Here is a 22010-nt window from a genome sequence, read left to right on the forward strand (position 1 = left end):
CAGAAGAAAATTAATATTTTAATATTATGCAAAAATTTTAAAGAAATTATACGCGTGTTTATCACAAACAAGCATATCGCAATTGTATTTTTATTTGCGCAACAGGTGTCATGAAATTGACAGCTGATAATAGAAGAAGTTTCTCGATTCGCATAAAATGGCGGGAAAGAGACAGATGTTATATATTGAATGTTTACATTGACACGTATATATATTTTGTGTATCATGTATTTATGTGTGCAATCTTTTTTATTAATTTCTTATCATGCCATCGGCGCGAGATAGATGAAAATGAGAAATGATATTTGAATACAAACATTTTTAACGTCAAATGTAGACATACTCAGTATGCCACAACAATTCTACATAAATATACAGGGAGTTGCATGAATCATTGGCCGCGTTCAGCAGAAAAAGCAGCTTTGCAACTGTTGTAAAATTCGTGAATCTGATTGGTGTATTCTCTTAGGTTCAGCTAAGATGAAGAGAATACACCAATCAGATTCACGAATTTTACAACAGTTGCAAAGCTGCTTTTTCTGCTGAACGCGGCCATATTGGGTGCGTTCAGCGGACTCAACAGTTGAGCAATTTTCCGATGTCATTCCATGCTGATTGGCTGGATCTTAAAGTAGGAACCAATCACGTTCGATTGCTACTTAGCAGTTGAGTCCGCTGAACGCGGCCATTGATCGCTATTACGTAAGTTATGAATAGATATAGTCAACAGTCAACATAATAATTGAAATAAATTGTCAATTTCAAGATTCTACGCAATGCACGTTTTCTATATTTGAGGTTATAAACACTATACTTAATCTTACATGAGAGAAATTGAAAGAAATTTCAAATTTTAAGAACTCTGAGAAAGCTGTAATTAATATAAGCTATTAATCTTTTTTTCTCTTTTTTTAGTGCATCTATTATACGATAATTATACATAATTAAATTATAATGCAATTATGTCAAAAAAGAAAAGAGATCATGCTTGGAGCGAAAATGGCTTTGAAGAGTGGGTGAGTATACGTACAATTTAACATTTAATATTATATTTATCCATTTATCTAAATTAAATTTTACTAGATTATTTAGAAATAAAAATGATTTTATCATGTTATTTAATTCATGTATTCTAATAATAAATATACTTCAGGGTGGTTATATGGCTGCAAAGAAAGCCAAACTAGAGGAGCAGTTTCGTAATACAGCCAATAAAGAATTTAAAGAATCGTCAAAACTCTTTGATGGAATTGCGATATTTGTAAACGGTTATACAGATCCAACATCTGACGAGCTCAGACGTCTAATGATGTTGCATGGAGGCTTATATCATCATTACATGCGTCCTAAAATCACAACTCATATTATAGCATCCAATCTACCGTATTCTAAAATAATGTTGTACAGAAAGAGTCAAAATCCAATTCCTATATGCAAACCACAGTGGATTATCGATAGCATTGCGGCTGGAAAAGTTTTGAATTTTCAAAATTATTTACTTTACTCCAATAGCACTAATATACAACCTCAGTTGGCGTATAAATTAAATAATAAGATTAAAGTCGATACTGGCTCAGTTATGAATGAACAAGATATTGAACAATCTGAAGCAGAAATAATTAACAATGAGACTGATATAAATAACAAGGATATATCGAAACATGATACAATCAGCAATCGTCAACCTACGAATACAAGAACAAGTGCACAATCTACAAGAGACGCTGAATTTTTATCAGCATTTTACAGTAATTCGAGATTACATTACATCGCCACCATGGGAACCACTTTTAAAGATTACGTCAACGAGCTGAGAGATACAAGTGACGGGGTATTTCCCGGACTTGAGCGTTTAATAGAATTGAAAAAAGCAAGAGGCCCTTCAACTTCAGCTGATTGCGAATCAGACCCTGAAGATGAAACGATATGTTTTACAGATAACAGAGTAGAACGCAAACGGGAATCCGTTATAATGCATATTGATATGGATTGCTTTTTCGTGTCTGTAGGAATTAGGAATAAACCGGAATTGCGAGATCTACCGGTTGCAGTAACACACGCAAAAGGTAACACATTTTCGGCGAATTACGACGGCAAGGAAGAATTTGGATCGTTGTCGGAAGTAGCTTCGTGTTCCTATGCGGCAAGGAAGGCTGGCGTAAAAAACGGCATGTTTCTGGGAGAAGCGTTGAAACTGTGCCCAAATCTGAAAACGATTCCATACGATTTCGAGGGTTACAAGGAAGTTTCTTATATACTGTACGATACGGTAGCATCTTATACATTAGATATCGAGGCGGTAAGCTGCGACGAAATGTACGCGGATTGCACGAGGATTCTCGAAGGGTCCGGATTGTCACCGTTGGAATTTGCCACTATAATCAGGAATGAGATAAAGCGAAAAACAGATTGCCCGGTGTCCACAGGATTCGGCAATAACAAGTTGCAGGCGAGATTGGCGACGCGAAAAGCTAAACCCGATAATCAATTTTATTTGAGTAATCAGAACGCGGAGACATATGTGCGGGCTTTAGATACGAGAGATTTACCAGGTACATTTGAGATTAATATCATCTAGTATTGAAAAAAAAGTACATGTGAAAGAAACGCAAATTCTCATATTAAAAAAGAATATCTTAAATATTTTTTGAACAAATATTTTGGAAAAAATTTGTAGAAATATGTATATTTCATCGAATATGAATATCGTAGTCTCTATACGCTCTTTTCACTTGATTATGACTTTATTAGCTTACAATTAGTAGAATTAAATTGTCTTATCTCGATATTTTAGGAGTTGGCGGAACAACAACGCATAAGCTACGCAAAATGAATGTGCGTACGTGCAAGGATTTGCAAAAGATTTCACTGGGTGTTTTGCAGAAGGAATTCGGCAAAAAGATGGGAGAGCAGTTGCATAAGATGTGCCGCGGACTGGACGAAACGAAACTGAATCTGGAACACATCAGGAAATCTGTATCGGCCGAAGTCAATTACGGTATAAGATTCCGAAACAATGACGACGCCGTCGATTTTTTGAGCAAATTATCTACGGAAGTATGCGACCGATTAACAGCAGTTCGTGCAAAGGGCAGATGCATCACTCTAAAACTCATGGTTAGAGCCGAAGATGCACCGAGAGAAACTGCAAAGTTCATGGGTCATGGTCCCTGCAATTATGTAACAAAATCGAAAAATCTTATAGCGGCTGTCGACGACGTCAGTATCATCAGAAAGTAAGTTTTTAATGCTGTTGATTCCTTGCATGTTTAATATATTTATTACAATAACACATATTTATATAATATATTATATTTATATAATATATATTTTGTTAATATATTTATTTTGTATATTTATATTTTATAAAATATTAAATAATTAATGCAGATGTTTCACTCTACAGGGAAGTTATAAGCATTTGGAATCAGTTGCATTTAACACCCGAAGATATGAGAGGAATTGGAATACAAATATCCAGACTAGAAATATGCAAGACTAAGCAGAACAATGGCAACTTAATTAATTTCTTTAGTAAAACTGCAAAAATGCAAACAAATTGTGATGAAACGTTGGGTAAAGACGAGAAGAATCGATGCGACTCGAATTTTACCGAGAAATCTAAATTGGATAGCTCTAAAGTGTCTTTAACTGCTGAATCATCATTAGGAACAAAACATATTTTTGATGGAAAAATTAATAATTTGCCATTGACAGAATCTTCCAATATACATAAGGATGAATGTGTAGCAACTCCATGTAACATTCAGACCGAATCGACTACAGTTGAAACAGAAGATAAAAAATTACATAATTGTAAGGCAAGTGAAAATATTACTAAAGCGAAAGATTTACCTGGAAAATCAAGCAAGAAAGCGATACAAAGACAGACATCTCAAGAGAATTTTTTCAGACACACAAAACCGAGTAGCGGAAGATCGTCGAAATACGAGATACCGCGAATCCAAGACATCGATATGTCCGTGTTGATCGAATTACCCGAGGATATAAGAAACGAGATATTCGACGAATATAAAAGAAATAAGAGACAGTCTCAGATGAATAAAGTTTCGGATGACGAGAAAAGATTGAATGTACACGACTGTTCGCAAATTGATCCGGACGTTCTGTCAACTTTGATGAAAAACAACTTGCATCCCGATGTGCAACGCGATGTGCAGATCTATTGTAATATGAAGAGAGAAGGGACTAGAATAAATTTGAAAGAAACAAATGAAAACAAAGATAATGAACTGCAGGGAGAAAGTTCTTCGAGGACCGACGATAGTAATAAGAAATATGCGAAACCTATTGTAAATAATTCTTGTATAAACGAAGCTGCACCGCGAGAGGATAAAATATTGCATGCGAGGGATCAATTATGCGAAAAGGACATCATCAACAAGGCCGATTCCACATCGTGTCGCAGTAATTATATTGAGATTTCACACAATGATGCTGCGATGGATAAAGCCGATACCTTTATTTTACAGAATTTAAGTATTTTACATAACAATGAGAACATAGATAAACATCAGGAAATGTTGATTACTCTCGTGAATCATCTTTTCGCTCTTCCATTACAACAGGTACCATATAATTATTCGTTAAAACAAATTATTAAGTAGGAACTGAGTGTTTGTGTATTCTATCTTTTTTCTTTTTTTTTTGACATTGGTGCACGTAATGATTCCAATTGATATTAAATAATAATATTGTACGAAAATTATTCCTTGGTATTACAAATCATTTTCTTATTATTGCTATAATGACACATATTATAATTCTGTCTCTCTTTCTCTCCTTCTTATATTTACCAATTTTACATTTTACAAAAAAAAAAATTTCTTTTCGAAATGTGACTTTTCCTTTATTTGCAAATATTGTGGCTTATGTATATATTAAATGTTTAAATCCCTCAATCTGTATGTGTAAAATCAGTAGATGTATAATATATTTAACATGTAAATATTGTGAATTATAATCATCATGCCGAACATTGAATGATAACTGTGACATTGGCACAGTAAAACCATGAAAGATTCATGTATGTAATGATAAACAAATGTCGGTAATATTCCATGAGAATTAGCTTATCACAGTACATTGCGCAGTGCCATTTTATTTCGGGGTATAATTCCAGTTCTAGATTCACTCTTATCATATAAGTAGAAATGACCACACTTTAAAAACTTAGACCTAGTTTATAAACAAACGTGTGGTATAAATCGTTAACGCACTTGTTTTCACATACGTATATCATTGAAATAAATAACTAAGAAATGATTCGATTTTTCTTACGCTATATTAAATTATAGTTAAATAAAGAGGGAAAAAAATTTTTTTTTTAACGGATGTCTAGAAGAATTCGAAAATTTTCTATTAAACTACCAGTAATATTCGTGTAGTCGAGAGTTCCGTCTTTAATGTAACGAAGCTCTCCTTCCGCTTTCTCTCCTTTTCGATATATATTGTTTAGAATTTTCAATGGAGAGTCGTGTCTGCTTTTAATGCTTTGTAATAATTTCATCAATTAATATATACATATGGATTATCGTTCAGAAAACTGTATTAAAATATATAAAGATGATATTTTTTTTCATCTCAACATGACTGAATTGAACAGAATATGCTTTCACAGGTAAAAATGCAGTTACAAACGTGGGTCACTAAGTCTAAAGTCGTGAATGAAGTGGACTTTCTGTCACTCGCGACGTTCCTCAGCATGCTTCCACAAAAGAAACGCATCGAGGATTTACATATCTTGTTGAAAACCATGCACAGGTAATTTATTTCTATCGAATTCATTTGTATTATAGTAAACGTATATATGTATAACGCTTTGTATAATACAAAAGGTTGATAAATAATAATATTCGACATATGATACATGAAATATTATTATGTATCTTCTTATATATCCGTATTGCAGATGTATAACAAAAATCGAGAACTGTACTTGGCATAAGACGTACAGGAGAACCGTGAAGCATGTTCAACGTTTTATGCAGATAGAATACAACAACAATCTAATGGTACCGTCGATCAGATGCAATGATTCGAGATGTAATAACAATGATTGTGAATACGAAATCTTGGAAATTTAATAAATTAAGACTTCTATAACGAAAGTGTAGTAAATATAAGAAACCTATTTACAGGCAAACGTATATATAATAATATTTTACCTTTTAAGTTTTTAATCGAACGCAAAAATGCCATTCTTTGTCTAGAGAAGCCAGTAATACACGACTCGTTTAATGCATACCTTTTGCTGAAAAAGTTTGCTCGAAGGTCTTGTATAAATTAGTAAGAAGTCATCAACCTCGAATTCGTGTATCTCTTTCGCAATATTATATATCTATATATATATTTTTAAATATACTTTTTTTTTTCACTTTGTCGTTACGCGCGCAGGGATGGTGAAAAAATAGAAAGGGGCCAGATGAGCGTTCACTACTCCCATTCTGTTGTTCCCGGCGGTTTAGACGTTAGGTCATATAAAACACGTGAGATTCCGGGCACCGTGGATATTTCAGTCACCATCTTTTTCACCACCTGCAAAACATAATTGAAGTCATCAATTACAAATATACGTATGATTACTTTTTTCAATTTGTACAATTTAATTATATAAAATTCCACATTTTTTTTCTCCATCAATTTTCTTCACAATTCTATAAGAATTTATCATCTTTTTTTATTACGAATATATTAATGGCAAATATAACATTAGACGATTGGATTTTGATACATAAAATATATAGATATAAATATAAGTGCGAATATGCGATGAGTAATAATTCGTTGTAGCATGCATTATAGATATGGAAATCGTATATATATGAAACTTACGTGTATCGGCAAATCTTTGCCAGGAATGGCGGGCGTGCCGGTCATAAAATCATTAGTACAGAACGGCCTGAGCACAACGGAACGTTGACAGGACAGCCGGCATGTCGCGTCGCGATCAAAGTGTATCGGGATCAGAACGACGGGCATCTGGCTGATGGCTCCCATACAGCCGTTCGCACTTAACACTTGATTGGCCAAGTGATCCGCCTGCCGCAGGGTCGCTATCACATTGGAGGTGAGATACGTGGACGTGATCTCTTGGATTGGATGATGGAGCTGCGGTCCAAAGATATAGCACACGCGATTCACGTTGTGACACACGCGCGGGATTAGCTTCGCGAGGAACAACATGTCTTCCCACTCCACTCCCTCGGATACAGTCTCTTCACACGATAAACCTACTACGTAGCTGTAAGTTCTCCGATCGCCCTGTAAACGGATGAAAGATGTTTTAGTACTTCAAGTAAAACGAAAGACAGAATATACTTGTCGATAATCTTTCTATTTCTTTTTTTACAATCAAATTTTTCAAGTACCTGAACTCCTACGCTACGAATAGGCAGAAGAGTCGCTGCGATATGACGATGACTCGAGACCCTGCGGAGTTGTTGACGTTCGGCCTCAGACGTTGTGCCTTCCACCCGATTCAGCAAGGCGTGTTTCTTCTGAAGCATCTGCTCGTACTCGGCCATTATTTTGACTATGACCTATAAGCAAATATCAGTGTCAATTGAAGCGATAACTTGAGAATTAACGGCGATTTGCTTCTTGCGCTTTCGTAATACCTGGGTTTCGGAGAAGTCTTTTTCTATGTAAGCGTCACTTGCGCACAGAATTCGTACTGCGAGTCCAGGACCGGGAAACGGATGACGCGCGACCAGAGCCGCCGGTAATCCAAGATCGCATCCCAATTGTCTTACCTCGTCCTTGTGAAAATCTTTCAATGGTTCGACTACATGTCCCTGCGCTCTTAGCACTCGCACAAGCTCGCTGTCGTTATGGTGCGTCTTTATGGCATCCGCTTTACCTAAATCCGCATAAAACTCGCATTATTGTTCCACAAAAAAGTTGTTTAAGGCCCGATTGCACCAACGTTATTTTGGCTTTAAGCGAGACTTAAATATATATCTATCTTTATTTTTCTTTCTAACTAAATAAAGACAAACATATATTTAAGTCAGGCCTAAGAGATGTAAAAAAATTACACTTACCACTGACTAAGCTGCTTGCACTTTCTATAAGATCGGGCCTGAGGGTGCCTTGTCCAAGGAATACATCCTCCGGCTTCAGTCCCATCTCCGCCATCGCCTCGTTTGCGACTCTTACAAAAACGTCGCCTATGATTTTTCGTTTCTCTTCTGGATTGGTAGTTTCGCACAACATTTTGGTTAACCTGGTTCTCGGGCTACTCGTCGCGCCGCATATTCCTTTATTATTCGTAACATTAGCGTTCATAGGCGCGACGTTGTCCAATGGGACAGTCGTCGTGCCTTGCATGAAGTAGCGGCTAGCATTCACCACTCTTAACGTCACGCACAATTGAGCTAGACTTTGTTCAACGAATTGCGTTTCTCCCTTACGCATGAAGCCGTTATTAATGTGTAGTGCTATAACTTGCTCCTTATTTAAAGCTTTTTGTAACAAAGCCGCGCACACCGTCGAGTCCACACCACCGCTCACCAATAACTGTAAGTTTTTAAATGAATAAATATCTTTTTCATTACATGTATATATACTTGAAATATTAATATTTTTATAATATTTTTTTAGAGTTTAACGAATTTTATGTATAATTTTAATGTGCGAGTATTCGTTAATTGCTTACCAAAACTTTTTTATCGCCTACAGTATTTCTGATGTATTGTATACATTGAGCCTCCCGATCGCGGAGCGTGTAATTGCCCGTAAGGCCAGCGATGCCGAATAAAAAGTTGTGTAACATCGATTTTCCACTAGGCGTCAAGTCCACTTCTGGATGAAATTGCACGCCATATAAATTCATCTTATCACTCGCTATACCCGCTATAAAGCTTGACGATCTGGCAGTAGTACGAAAACAGTCGGCTACCCTGTCTATGCTATCTCCGTGAGTTAGTAGTACCATCTGTTCCTTATCCAAGCCCCTGAAATAAATAATGCATTACATATATCTTAAGAGTTTTTAAGATTAAAAATGTACTTTTGTAGAATCAGACAAAAGTACTTTCTAATTGATAAATATTTTTCAAACTTCTGCGATACGCTGCAATTTACATACTTAAATAACAGGCACTTGGTATCAACTTCAATGGAAAATTGACCATCCTCTCGACTCTCCCTTCTGGTTACAGTACCGCCGAATTCTTTGTTCATCATTTGCATTCCATAACAAATACCTAATACAGGAATTCCTATTCGAAAGATATCGGCGTCATATCTGGGTGCATCTTCTGCATATACTGAACTAGGACCTCCAGAAATTATAATAGCTCTAAAATGAATCAATGCATATAATCGATAAATATATAAATTCAAGTTTACATTAACAATAACAAAGTTTATATCAAACACACGTATACACTCTTACTTGTATCCTTTTTCTTGAAGAGTAAATGCTGGCGTATCGAGTGGCAGAATTTCACTATGGACACTCAGTTCACGAATCTTTCGGTCTATCACTTTTCCATATTGTGCACCTGCGTCTAAGATAGCCACTCTTTCGTCAACAATGTCCATGGCTGCTTCATCGGCACCATTATTTCTCTCAGCGTGAAACAGCAATCCATCGCCACTTTTTTCCATTTCAATGTTACGTTTGTCAATGTTATTATGGCTGCTATAGTACTATATCTGTAACAATTTGAAAAGAAAAAAACATGTACAAAGACATTAACATGAAAAAATATCTGTAAAAATAGTATTAAGTATCATGAAATATATAAATGTAATATTAAATTATATAATACATTATTTAATTATGCTATAAAGATGTATCTATAGGAACTTTACTTTAAAGAAAAATCAATACTTCAATTCTTCACTCTCATTATATAATATTGTTTATCTCATTCATTTCTGTATATATTACGATGTGATAATTATATATATATATATATATATATATATATATATATATATATATATTGTATCAAATGGTAGAATATTTCATTTTAAATTTTATCACACACTAGTAGTCTTCACTGATGACTAATTAAACTTGCTCAATGCTATTTTTATTTTAATATGTTTATCAGTGATACCAATAACAAAGTCCAAGTATGAGTAAGTACATGCTGAAAACTTCAGCAACAAAATGTGATAATTAACTTTCTTAGAAGTTGCATTTCTTCGAAGTGTGCAGAAATCATCTTTTGTATATTATTTTACACATATATTTTCTGTACATATTTTATTAATTATTATAAAACATTTAAAAACTGAATAGATAGCACCAATATTTGCAATTTAATATCGGTGTATACAACAATTTCTTAATAATGCAACTTTGCAGCAATAAATACATTTTAGCCACTTTATAAAAAGTAATCTTTTATTCTTGATTCTTTAATTTTTTAATTCTTTATCCCCTTGATTGTTAAAAATTTAATTTATTCTAGCATTTTCATACTATTTTATATATATATCTATATATATAATGAATTAAATATATATGTCTTATATTAATGGAATAAATTAAATTCGTGCGATATAAAATCAAAGTGTTCTGCGCAGCGATAGATGATGTTCGGGTGTATTAAAATTGATATGCATCGCTATACCGTGATCATAATTTTCACGAATACATTCACTTATGCTTATATACTATTTGCATCGAGAATTTTTTCTTTTTCACACCAGACGGTGAATTTTACATTTTCGGACCAGCTTCGAAAGGTATTTATTGCTGCTTATCTTCCCGTTAATCGTGCAATAACCTAATGTCAAGCGGAGTAGTAGAAGACGAGGGAGGGGGTGAAGGGGAAGGAAGAGGAAGAGTAGCCGGGGAGAAGAGGGGAAGAGGGAGGGGGGAATAAGAATGTTTCCGACTTCACACATGCAGCCGAGACATCATCTCGCGAAAAACTACTGTACATATTACAATTTTTGGTCTACGCTAGCTCCGACGATTCGCCCGATACACCCTGTACATAAAAGCCTCAACGACTAACGGAGGAGTCGCGCTCGCGACTCGGGACGGTGTTTCGCGCTGATCACCAGTAATGATAGTTATTTAATGGAAAAAGCAAAATCTTCCTCTCGCACACGCACACCGGCCGTGTGCGCGAGTGCACGCACTTCGCGGTTCCGCGGAATCTATGAATTGTATTGTTGCACCCGTTATCCCGTCGCGTTTGACAGGTTTGACAGGTCGCGCGACGCCGCCTTACCGGATCGTTTCGCCGTGAGACCGCCGCTCGCGTGGATCGCCGAATAAAGTAAAACTAATTACAGAAGAACAGAATGGACAGACATCAGACGAGGCGGCCATTCGATCGCCACAATGCTGCGCGATCGTTGACTGCTTTCAAGTAGCGGCCGCGAAGGCCCGCCAATTTCGCGATATTAAAGTCACTAGGGGCTCGCGAGCGCGAAATCCCGTCTGGTTAAATCACCAGTCGATGCGCGAGTGTCTGATTTTTGTATTTCATACATAGAATGGAACATTATGTTTTTATATACGCGCGCTATTTTTTTCTTATCCTTATTTACGTTGTTTAATGCACCTCAATTAAAAAAGATGGATTAAAGGATGTAATCATGCGAAAATTACCCCTTTTGAAGGATAACCCGTTATACTAATGATATCGTATGTCACTCACATTGGAGCAATAATTAATAGCTTCGTAATTACACACGCGTAAAATATAATTGTATATTATGATTTAATCTACGCAACATTAACAATAGGAATATATATAATATTAAGAATTTGTATACTTTATATAATTAATTAATTTGAAATATATTCAATATTTGAAGAAATATATTATTATCTTTAATAAGATCATCTATAATGATGTATCGTTAAAATATATGTGTGTACCTTTGTTTTAACAAAATTTTAAAAATAAATTTCCTTCAAGAATATCAAAATATATAAACTCGTATTTTACAAAAAATTCTCTACAATTTCGAAATTATAAAAACTTTTTAGTTAGAAACTCTGTAAGCGGAATTGCAGAGATACGTAAAATTACACGATGTAACAATCTTAACGAGATTGTTTTCGATAATTAAAGTTATATAATTTTTTTGAAATGAATATTTTATCTATCTCAAGCTTGCAATCTCAAGCTCGTAGATCATATCCCGAATTTTGAAAATAATTCACGGCGGGATAATCCGCAAATATGATCAGATATACTATATCATTCCATTAGAGGAAACTGCCTACAATCAAATGGCTAATATTCTTAGATAGAAAAATACACACTTGGCGTTAATTTCTAAGCATCGATGCCGCAGATCGAGCGTAAAAGGTACGATTACGAGTGTGACGCTGCACATTAGCCGTCAATGGTAAGATGTATTACAGTGTTCACTCGTAGCTCAAGAGCAGTCTTTAATCCCAGCTCGTTTTGATGATCCGCGAGAATGAAGACGTCCACGTAAACCAACATCGAGTTGAGGCGAACCACCTTAATGACCACCTTACATGAGCGAAACGACCAAGCGCCCGGTTGTTTCGCCTCGTCTTGGGTCGCGGCCTCATCAATTAATCCTTCCAGGATCGCGGATCTTCCTTCCGTCCACCTGAAGCATATGCAATTACAATTAGTACGAGGCGTGTAACAACTGTTTACATAGGATATTTACGTAAGGAGCCCAGGTTCGTCCAAGGGCGAGCGCGAATTATAAAAGAGACGCCGGGCCGAGTCGACAATCAGTTTCGTGCGGTACGAATTCCTAATAACGCTAAAAAAAAAATATGGGTAAACCGTCCTATCTCAGTCTGCTGGCCCTCCTGGTGTTGGCGGCCGTCATCGCCGAGGAAATGTACTCCGACATGTTCGATCACATCAATCCCGACGATATCTTGTCCAACGACGAGCTCCGAAATCAGTATTACAACTGCTTCATGGATACCGGTCCATGCGTGACGGAGGACCAGAAATTCTTCAAGCGTATGATATTTTTTATCTCATATTTTAAGAAAACGAAAATTGTAAAAATTTTTTTTTTTCAAACGTACATTAAAAATAAGACTATAGTATATTATTAATTATTAATTAAATTTTTTTATAATTTTCTTATTATCTCATGATATTTTTATTATCTCATATAAATTTAAGAAAACGAAAATTGTAAGATTCTTTTTTTTTCAAACGTACATTAAAAGTAAGACTATAGTATTATTAATTATTAATTAATAAGTAATATTCCCAGACAGCATCATCTCTAAAATCTGTGCATAAGACATTTTAAAAATATTTTTAAGATGTCTTTTGGATATCATATCAGAAAACTTCTTAAAGATGTCTTATATGCTCCAATTTTGGACATGGTGCTCTCTGGGTTATTATATAATTAAAACATACATTAAAAGAGTAATATTATAGTAGTAGTATTAATTATGATTTCAAATCATGTTATTAATTGAACGATAATATAGCAATATTATTCTCTTTTATCTCTATCTAATTTGTGGAAGATATCGGAAATATTATTTGTATTTTATATAAGATAAAAAAATATCATCGATGCATCGGTATTAGAATTTTGATTCATTGTTTGTGCGATAAATGTGTATACAATATGAGTCTTGTTCGATTTATGCACATTTTTAAATTACATTTATCTTATCTTTAAACTGGGTAATCGGCGATATATCTTTTTTATGCGCTTGTTCAATTTATGCACATTTTTAAGTTACATTTATCTTATCTTTACACTGAGTAATCGTCGATATACCTCTTTTATATATATATATATTCTGGGTATCAGTATATAATATAACATTGTAAAAAATCTTGTTTCAGTCTTGTTACTAAAGAGATTCATCAATCAATTTTTCGCTCCTATATGGATTAAAAATATCTTTCATTCATACAAAATTCGCATTATTTGAAAGAAATATATTTAAAAATATATTTAAAAATATTATTCTTTACTCTTAATTAGAATCTCTTCGCACATAAAGTTTAAAGTGAATATATTAAACGATATTGTAGAAATCGCCACGATTTTCCTCGATTTTCGAGTCTGTCGAAGTTAATTATTTATTGTTCGAATTAATTTATTCGGAGATGTGTTTTTGATGCAGAACATGCGGTGGAAGCGTTCGCGACGAAATGCCGAAAGTGCACGGAAGCGCAGAAGAAGAACATGGAGAAGATAGTCGTGTGGTACACCGAGAACCGTCCCGACGAATGGAACGCGATGGTGCTGAAGTTCGTAGAGGATGCGAAGAAGATGAACATCCCCATTGCCTGATAATCGGCACGGTCGAATGAATTCCGGCGCATTTCGAGCTATATTGTACACCTAATTTGCCTAACAATAAGTGACAAATAATAATAAAAAAGAGCAATCTTGTGCATCACATACATCCCAGATAGAAATCTTTAAGACATCTTTAAGAAGTCTCATGATATGATATTCAAAAGACATCTTAAAAATATCTTAAAGATGTCTTAGGCTCCAATTTTGGACATGATGCTGTCTGGGATGTGTATAGTCTTCGAGGAAATCTATACATATAGCTGTAATATATGATACGAGCACGAAAAAACGTAGACGAAGTTTAGTACAGATATTATACACGTACAACTTTAACTGATAAATAAAAGCCATTTTGGTGAAAATTGGGCCGAATGCATCTGTCATGTACATTATATAATTATCATTATCATCGGGTACATTTACATCGGTATAATACGATGATGGTAAATCACACGACGATGCGCGATGATTTATACAGGTTGTCAAACAACACCCGTGACGAGTCTTCTCGCGAGGAAAGGAGTAACAACAACAACAAGAACGTCGTCGTCGTCGTCGTCATCATCCCCGTCCGTCGTCCCCGTCGTCCTTACACACGCATGCGTCGGAAATATATTACATTATAAAGCGCACAATCAGTAGCGCAGAGGGGTGGCACTATTCGACCTCTCGTCCATCGGCGAAGTCGCGTCTGGAGTATAGTCGTGAAATGTAGTCACGTCGGGGAGGTAGACCTGTCACCTCTCTCTGTGCTCAATTACGAAACAGTATTACCTTTATCCGCGATCGCGACAACACTCCGTGTTTTTTTTTTTTCCTTCATCGAAACCCGAGCCGCGTCGATTGTCAGCTGATTGTCAACGATCGATGGCGGATGGCGGAAAGGAGTACACGACGGTGAAAATATCAATTCTGACGTGCATATGTAATATGCGATCGAGTCGAGCAATAATTTTCCTAGAATAATAATCCAAGTCGCGAAGCCGTTTACGATGATGATTAATACAACTCCAGTTAGAATTAGTAATAAAATGAATAATTAACTTGATAACATCTATGCGGCAAAATTCCGCATAGCCGGTATTAGAAGGCGGTCGCGTGTGAAGAGGACCGCGAATAGTACTCGAATACTATATATTTTGTTGAGCGAGTACTTTCTCACACTCTCACCGAGCTTAATATCTCGAGCTTATCATAGAATAACACCCGCGTCCCCGAAATTTTCTTTCAACACGAGATTCAGCCCCGTTCGCGCGCGAATGGAAAAAAAACACCGGGAAACGATCGAGGTTTCGTAGATTTCATTAAAGGATTTACAATTTTTTTTCTCGTCGTGCGTGATTATGTAACTTTACGCACATCCGATGACCATGATGTGATGTAAAATAAACAAGTTTTACAAGTATTTTGTTACGCGGATACAAAAACGTATCGCGTATCATAAATATTAATGATAGCAAGATAACGATATGTAAAAGAGGCGATATGTAAAAAAGAAAAAAAAATAGAACGCATCGTTTATATCAAGTTTGCATTGGAACGTGATGATTGGAAGCCGACGTTTATTATACGGGAAAGCACAAAAGAGATAAAAAGCGAGGGAACAAACTTGAGAACGAGCGCTGTGAATCAGGTATTTGTCTTACAATTTGCAATGTTTTGCGGAAGAGAGTCTCTTTTTCGCGACACTTTTTTTAACAAGCGGCCTTTAATTCGCTTTCTAAAAATTAGGCGGTCTTTGACGTTTCCTTAACACGAGTTATTTGCGGTTCTCCACGTACGCTTTTTCTCGCGTGAATTAAGAGCATCTTGCACTTGTGTGTTGTTACAATAAATGTACAATTATATATATCATATACAATCTCGTGCGATCGTCTCTATTGTACGTTCTTTTATTATATAATAATCTAAACTTCTTTCCCAAAGTTTTGCGTTTCTCGAACAGAAAGAAGTTTAATTGTTTAATTCATTTATACTTCGACGCTGTTCGAATTAACAAGAAAGAAAATCGCTCACTAAGATCTTTTCGGAAGCGATAACTTACATTCTTGCGGTTTCGCGAGATAAATCAAGCGCAGAAAATCATATGCGCTAATGTAATGATTAAAAAAATGACTCTCGTGTATTAAATTGCGTACTTGTGACTCTCTCTCGTGCGATATGCTTTTTCGCTTATCACGCTTGAAACCGAAGTATTATTTTTCTCCTTTGGTATGCGCTATTTGAGATAAATCGGTCGGTTGTTATCTTCTGTCTTTTAAAAAGATTCACTCCTATGTTGATTAATTATACATTTTTCATCATCTCGAACGGATTTTTTTTTTACAACAACGTGTAATTCTTTATTATATCAGAAGCTTTAAAATCTAGATTTTTTAATATAAGAAAAAATAAAATCCCTCATTTCCGGTGTCTTGAAGAAAGATAAATAGAAAGATGATGAAAATTGTAAAATAGGGCGTGAAAATTGTATTTGTAACATAACCACAAATCGGTAATTTTACCTAGATAGCGCAGTTCGATGAAAATAGTCGCAAAGATGAAAAAGAGATTATTATGGTGCGGGTTCGCCTTCGCCGTCGTGCTCCTCATCCTCATGATCTCGACCGAGAACAACATCATCCAAAGGATACCGTTCCTCGACGTGTCGACGATCAACGATATCAGATGCTACGATGAAATCTCAGCTGCGGAGGGCATCCGTGATTTCGAGCCAGAAACAAGTAATACGATGAATTAATTACTGTTATTTGTGCTTGTATCAAGAATGAATTTGAAAAAAAATATGGAGCAAATTTATAATTCATGGATATAATTTATACTTGATATACGCAAGATTTTTCACACAGATACTTTTAGATATACTAGAAACCGTCACATAAGTATTTTAGATATGATTTTACACACTTGAAGAGGCTCTCTCGATCTCTAAAGTTACAGGAAATATAATGTATAAATTTTCGTTGTTATATGATTCTTTCAATAATATAATTCTTATTATTAAATATCTAAAAATACTTATGAAGTTAAAATTTATCTCTCTCTGTTTATTATTTTACTATGTATTTTTTAATTTAAAAATAGCTTCAATTGTAGTTAAAGACTTGTTTGAGCATGATAAGCCATCCGTGCTAGAAAAATTAATTATTGATAATTAACGTTCGAGAAATTATTCAAGTTAATTATACGATATATCTACTATTTTGATACGCTCAACTACGCAACATTATCGTCGTAATATACGATTGCGCAAACTGCATAATATAATATGTGTGTTCGTAAAATAGCACATTGCAATATGTCTCTATCTCTCTTTCGATAGAGATAACAGTGCATTATCGATACGCGCGCGATAAAATATAATAACTAATATAATAACTAAATAAAAATATAATAACTAATTTTCAGGGTACCTTTAATACAAATTACAATATTTTCTCGCGTGTAATCCTTATTTAATTCGCATTCAAAACATCTACAATTATGCGTACAGAAAAATTCATTGATATTTTTAAATCAAATCTAGATGACTTATCATTGATGGTTATCAGCACAATTCATTATATTTTCATTTGATTTTACTCAATCAGATAATATTAATATTATATATCGATAATATATTGATACAATTTTACTCACCTTTGCGTAAGTTTCTAAGCAATATTTTTCCGCATTTAATGTGCCTTAGGCTGTTTTCAAACGATTCAACGCAGCGATTGCCTGGCTTTTTCGAAGAATCTGAAAATATTTATGCGTCTGAAAAAAAATGTTATAAAAAATTTCAATATTTTTTTATCTTTATTAACTTTATATCGATCTAGTAACTTAATTAATTTTAGTTATATCATTCAAGATGAAAAAAAATTGAATGCAATATAGATATTTATTTCTTAAATTTTTTTTCAAAGTCTTTCAATTTCGATAATCTTTTTCTTCAGAGCATGTTTCTTCGAAATACGTAAAATTTAAAAATTGTTATTCTTATCGCATGTAAAATTAATCTCAACACGTTCTGATCTGACGTTTACTTCGTGGATATTTAGTAATTAAAATCTTTAATATAAATATATGGGAAAAAGATCGTTTTATACTTTAGGCGTCGACAAACCGACACCAGGAAGGAACATCTTCTTCCACGAGACTTCCTGCTTCGGCGAGGAGGGTCTCGTGCTGAACGCCCGGCAAGCTTGCGCCGTGGAATCGGCGGCGCGGATGAACCCGACGATGACCGTGTATCTGCTGTTCGTCAGCAAATCCGAGTTCTCCAACGGCACGCGCGAGATCATCAGGCACCTGCTCAACTATCGCAACGTCAAGATCCGGCACATCTATCCGGAGAGATACGTGAAGGGTACGTCGTTGGAAGCGTGGTACAACAGCGGCATCCTGAAGAAAAGCCACTGGCCCGTCAGCCACATGTCCGATATGCTGCGCTACTTGACCCTGTGGAAGTACGGCGGTATCTATCTCGACCTCGACGTAGTGGTCACCAGTTCGCTGGAGAACCTGACGAATTTCGCCGGTGCCGAGGACTGGGACGATATCGCCGCCGGTGTCATAGGATTTGACAGATCGGAGCTTGGACGACGCGTGGCCGATGCCTGCGTGCGTGATCTCAAGAAGAACTTCCGCGGTAATGTTTGGGGCAACAATGGACCCGGGGTTATCACGAGGACGTTGCAGAAGCTTTGCGGGACGGTACATGTGAGTATTCAGAGATTGCAGTAACACAAGCGTTTATCTGAAAGAGGTCCAAAAATATTGATTAATTAATCAGAAATTGTTATTCATTCATAAAATCAATTTTAGATACAAAATTTAGAGATATAAAATTAATTAAAATTAAATTTAAGATTTTAATTGCCAATTTCCTTAATCTCATAAAAAACAAGTTTAAAATGTGAAGAAATGAGAGTATAAATATCAATAATTCTTACGCATGCCTTTAATAAAAAAAAAAAAAAATTGTATGAATGAGCAGAACAGCTGATTTTAGGAATTATAGATGAAATAAATAAATAAATTATTTAAGAATAATTGTATATGTTTACATCTGTTCGACAAGTGTAACACGATGTTTATATTGCAATGATAAGCCGGTTAGAATAAATTCGTGCATGTCATTTCGTGACGTTAGCAATTACATGTTTACTTTTAGTTCTTGTTTAAACAAACGAGACACGCTAATAAACGTAAAGTAAACAACAAAAGTGCATTTGTTAGGGAGAAGAATAAGAGAGACACGCTCCATCGAATTGATTCGTTCGGCAAATGCAGTCCATTATGCTCTTAAGAGATTAAAGACGCCGATTTTAATTCGCAGCGGTTAAATCCTCGCGCTTAGCCAATTTTTATTGACAGCGCATAATTACGGCATAATTGTTAGAAACGTTATTAACGAACGGCGTAGTCGCGTTTCTTCGCATAGACTTTTACGTTTTATACGCGCATAAAAGACGGATCCTAAATAACAGGAGAAGATACTGTATCTAACTCAAATAGGAAATTACAAACACAGACATTTTTAAGATAACAAGTAATAGCGCTATAAAAAATAATAATTTATAATGCGTGTCTCGTGTTTAACATTGCAATTTTTTATTTGCACGATCTAATCTGACCAACTCTCTGTGCACATATCTCGTATCTTAATAATTGTTAATAATTTATGTTTCCATCCTATTCTCCCTCTGTTGCGCTTTATCAGCAGCGTGATTTGTATTTTATTTTGCAATTTTATTCTAGTATCTCTTTTTTAATTAGCGTCGAATCCTTTTTAAGGAATTGTAATTTTCTTTCAACTATAGCATTCAATTATATAATATTCCTTCAGTTATATATGTAGGAATTTATTATTAATTCAGTAATTTTAATTTTGATATATAATATAATTACTTTATTATAGATATTTAGTTAGATGATACAAAAAGGTCTCGGATCTGGATAAAAGATCGCGTCTTTCTCGATATTCTCGCGCGACCGTCTCGCTTCGCTTTCTTTTCGGTTCGATGACTTTTAACGACTGACTTATTATTACCGTGTCGAAATCTATCTCGCCAGACAAAGGACAAATATAATGCGAATACACAGACGATAAACATTACCGGCTTGACAGTTAAAATATACGTATATAAAACAGCGCGTTCGACCGACCTTGTTTTCGAGTCAAAATAGGAATAATATCGGCGGAACATAATAATATTATAAAATATAAATATAATAACGATAAAAATATCCTACATATAATTTTACATAAATATAGTATTAATATAAAAATATATAGTATCTAGTATTCAATATATATAGTATATAATATATAGTACAATATGTATGTGTGTGTACGTGCGTAATTGTATAAATTCTCATTATACAATTTATAATTTTTTAAATAATTTATACAATTTATATTTTGTATATAAAAGTTTTATACAATTTATATTTATATATATACTTTATATATAAAATCTAGATAAAAATATCTTTATACTTTATAGGTACGCGACATGACACCTAGCCGTTGCCGCGGTTTCACGGTATATCCGCCGTCGGTCTTCTATCCGATTCACTACAAGAAGTGGAAGAAATATTTCGACACGGAGAACAGTAACGCGACGTTAAAGATACTGAGCAAGGCGAAGGCGATTCACGTGTGGAACAAGTTGAGTAAAGCTGAACAGGTGCGAGTGAACAGTAACGTGCCATACGCCGTTGTCGCGCGGAATTATTGTCCCTACGTATTCAACAACTGTGGTAAAATATTTTGAATCCAAATATAATTATTTAGGATAATTATAGAAGTTTGACTGATAGAACGATATAGGAAAAATCCAACACCGCGATCTCTGTGAAAAAAACAAAACCCCCATTTATCTGGCACTGAAGGACGACCCGGTAAAAAATTTTTTATACATAATCATATATAACAATATAAAATTATATTGAAATATATAAAATTCTATATAAGTTATGTATAATTTTATATGACTTATTATATAATTATATATAATTTTATGTAAGTCATATAAAATTTTATTATATAATTACTTATATAATTTTATATATAAGTCATAAAATTATATATAATTATACATAACTTATATAGAATTTTATATATTTCAATATATAATCAATATATTCAATATATTGAAATATATAAAATTCTATATAAGTTATGTATAATTTTATATAACTTATTATATAATTATATATAACTTTATATAATAAGTCATATAAAATTATATATAATTATACATAACTCTTATATCGAATTTTATACATATTTCAATATAATTTTATATTGTTATATATGATTATATATAAAAAATTTTTTACCGAGGAGACGGTTCGTCGAATGATCAAATTTAATGTATTTAATGTATGTATTACGAGACAAAGGCTGATTTAGAAAAGTGTTGAAGTAATGACCCCCCCCCGCGATACACTTGTGTACATAAGGATATAAAGCATATATTTATAACAATGTTCGACGGAGAGGGACTTTAACGTCGCTCTAACAATAAGTGTTACCATCATTTGCCACGGCTATTAAATAATTAATAGGGCTGTCACGCGCAATGCCACATTGTGATGTATGACTCGTATGTCTATTGACGTGGTGACCTCGATAATATGTTGATGCATATCGATCGTGCTTGTAAAAACTAAAACAAATCATTCTTCTCTATCCCGTTGTCAAAGATCTATTTTTACACTTGAAAAAGACGACTCGTCAA

At 34.5% G+C, this 22010-nt stretch overlaps 4 protein-coding genes across 6 annotated transcripts; 3 read left to right on the top strand and 1 right to left on the bottom strand.

The window, feature by feature from the left end:
• The first annotated feature begins 624 nt into the window (after positions 1-624).
• On the top strand, positions 625-6107 carry Rev1 (Rev1 DNA directed polymerase). 2 transcript variants are annotated; one of them, XR_014424782.1, is made up of 7 exons: positions 625-798; positions 916-1016; positions 1154-2552; positions 2795-3236; positions 3407-4428; positions 4494-4589; positions 5642-5679. XR_014424782.1 is itself a non-coding variant. In XM_083032015.1 (7 exons), the coding sequence occupies exons 2-7, from the start codon at positions 963-965 to the stop codon at positions 6105-6107; spliced, it is 3396 nt and encodes a 1131-aa protein (XP_082888141.1). In that variant the 5' UTR covers positions 628-798; positions 916-962. The 2 variants fall into 2 exon arrangements, 1 of the variants encoding a protein (XP_082888141.1); XM_083032015.1 differs by adding an exon at positions 5933-6107 and having other exon boundaries at positions 628-798; positions 3407-4589; positions 5642-5784.
• On the bottom strand, positions 4460-16914 carry Bur (GMP synthase burgundy). Of its 2 annotated transcripts, XM_083032017.1 has the most exons (10): positions 16782-16914; positions 12269-12588; positions 9422-9684; positions 9113-9325; positions 8681-8978; positions 8067-8541; positions 7641-7882; positions 7392-7562; positions 6856-7284; positions 4460-6558 (listed from the first exon to the last, which is right to left on the bottom strand). In XM_083032017.1, the coding sequence occupies exons 3-10, from the start codon at positions 9634-9636 to the stop codon at positions 6457-6459; spliced, it is 2145 nt and encodes a 714-aa protein (XP_082888143.1). In that variant the 5' UTR covers positions 9637-9684; positions 12269-12588; positions 16782-16914; the 3' UTR covers positions 4460-6456. The 2 variants fall into 2 exon arrangements, with proteins under 2 accessions (XP_082888143.1, XP_082888142.1); XM_083032016.1 differs by lacking the exons at positions 12269-12588; positions 16782-16914 and adding an exon at positions 11223-11494.
• On the top strand, positions 12734-14639 carry LOC145932779 (ejaculatory bulb-specific protein 3-like). The gene is made up of 2 exons (XM_083032022.1): positions 12734-12959; positions 14099-14639. The coding sequence occupies exons 1-2, from the start codon at positions 12764-12766 to the stop codon at positions 14266-14268; spliced, it is 366 nt and encodes a 121-aa protein (XP_082888148.1). The 5' UTR covers positions 12734-12763; the 3' UTR covers positions 14269-14639.
• Positions 16799-21208, top strand: LOC145932776 (alpha1,4-N-acetylgalactosaminyltransferase 2-like). The gene is made up of 3 exons (XM_083032018.1): positions 16799-17000; positions 18374-18981; positions 20772-21208. Exons 1-3 carry the CDS (start codon positions 16799-16801, stop codon positions 21039-21041), a joined length of 1080 nt encoding a protein of 359 aa, XP_082888144.1. The 3' UTR covers positions 21042-21208.
• Positions 21209-22010: the final 802 nt, after the last annotated feature.

The sequence above is a fragment of the Prenolepis imparis genome, unplaced genomic scaffold (genome assembly GCF_030444845.1).
Source record: "Prenolepis imparis isolate NDT839.2.m4 unplaced genomic scaffold, iyPreImpa1.0 SCAF_2, whole genome shotgun sequence".
Classification (NCBI taxonomy): Eukaryota; Metazoa; Arthropoda; class Insecta; order Hymenoptera; family Formicidae; genus Prenolepis; species Prenolepis imparis.

Bases quoted from the DNA above. Each gene is read 5' to 3' on its own strand.
- Rev1 (XM_083032015.1), top strand. From the start codon at position 963: ATGTCAAAAAAGAAAAGAGATCATGCTTGGAGCGAAAATGGCTTTGAA. The intron at 2,553-2,794 runs GTACATTTGAGA...TCGATATTTTAG, and splicing joins AGATACGAGAGATTTACCAG to GAGTTGGCGGAACAACAACG. The intron at 5,785-5,932 runs GTAATTTATTTC...TCCGTATTGCAG, and splicing joins TTGTTGAAAACCATGCACAG to ATGTATAACAAAAATCGAGA.
- Bur (XM_083032017.1), bottom strand. From the start codon at position 9,636: ATGGAAAAAAGTGGCGATGGATTGCTGTTTCACGCTGAGAGAAATAAT. The intron at 9,326-9,421 runs GTAAGAGTGTAT...GATTCATTTTAG, and splicing joins CTTCAAGAAAAAGGATACAA to AGCTATTATAATTTCTGGAG. The intron at 8,979-9,112 runs GTATGTAAATTG...TATTTATTTCAG, and splicing joins ACCAAGTGCCTGTTATTTAA to GGGCTTGGATAAGGAACAGA.
- LOC145932779 (XM_083032022.1), top strand. From the start codon at position 12,764: ATGGGTAAACCGTCCTATCTCAGTCTGCTGGCCCTCCTGGTGTTGGCG. The intron at 12,960-14,098 runs GTATGATATTTT...TTTTTGATGCAG, and splicing joins GGACCAGAAATTCTTCAAGC to AACATGCGGTGGAAGCGTTC.
- LOC145932776 (XM_083032018.1), top strand. From the start codon at position 16,799: ATGAAAATAGTCGCAAAGATGAAAAAGAGATTATTATGGTGCGGGTTC. The intron at 17,001-18,373 runs GTAATACGATGA...TTTATACTTTAG, and splicing joins TGATTTCGAGCCAGAAACAA to GCGTCGACAAACCGACACCA. The intron at 18,982-20,771 runs GTGAGTATTCAG...TATACTTTATAG, and splicing joins AGCTTTGCGGGACGGTACAT to GTACGCGACATGACACCTAG.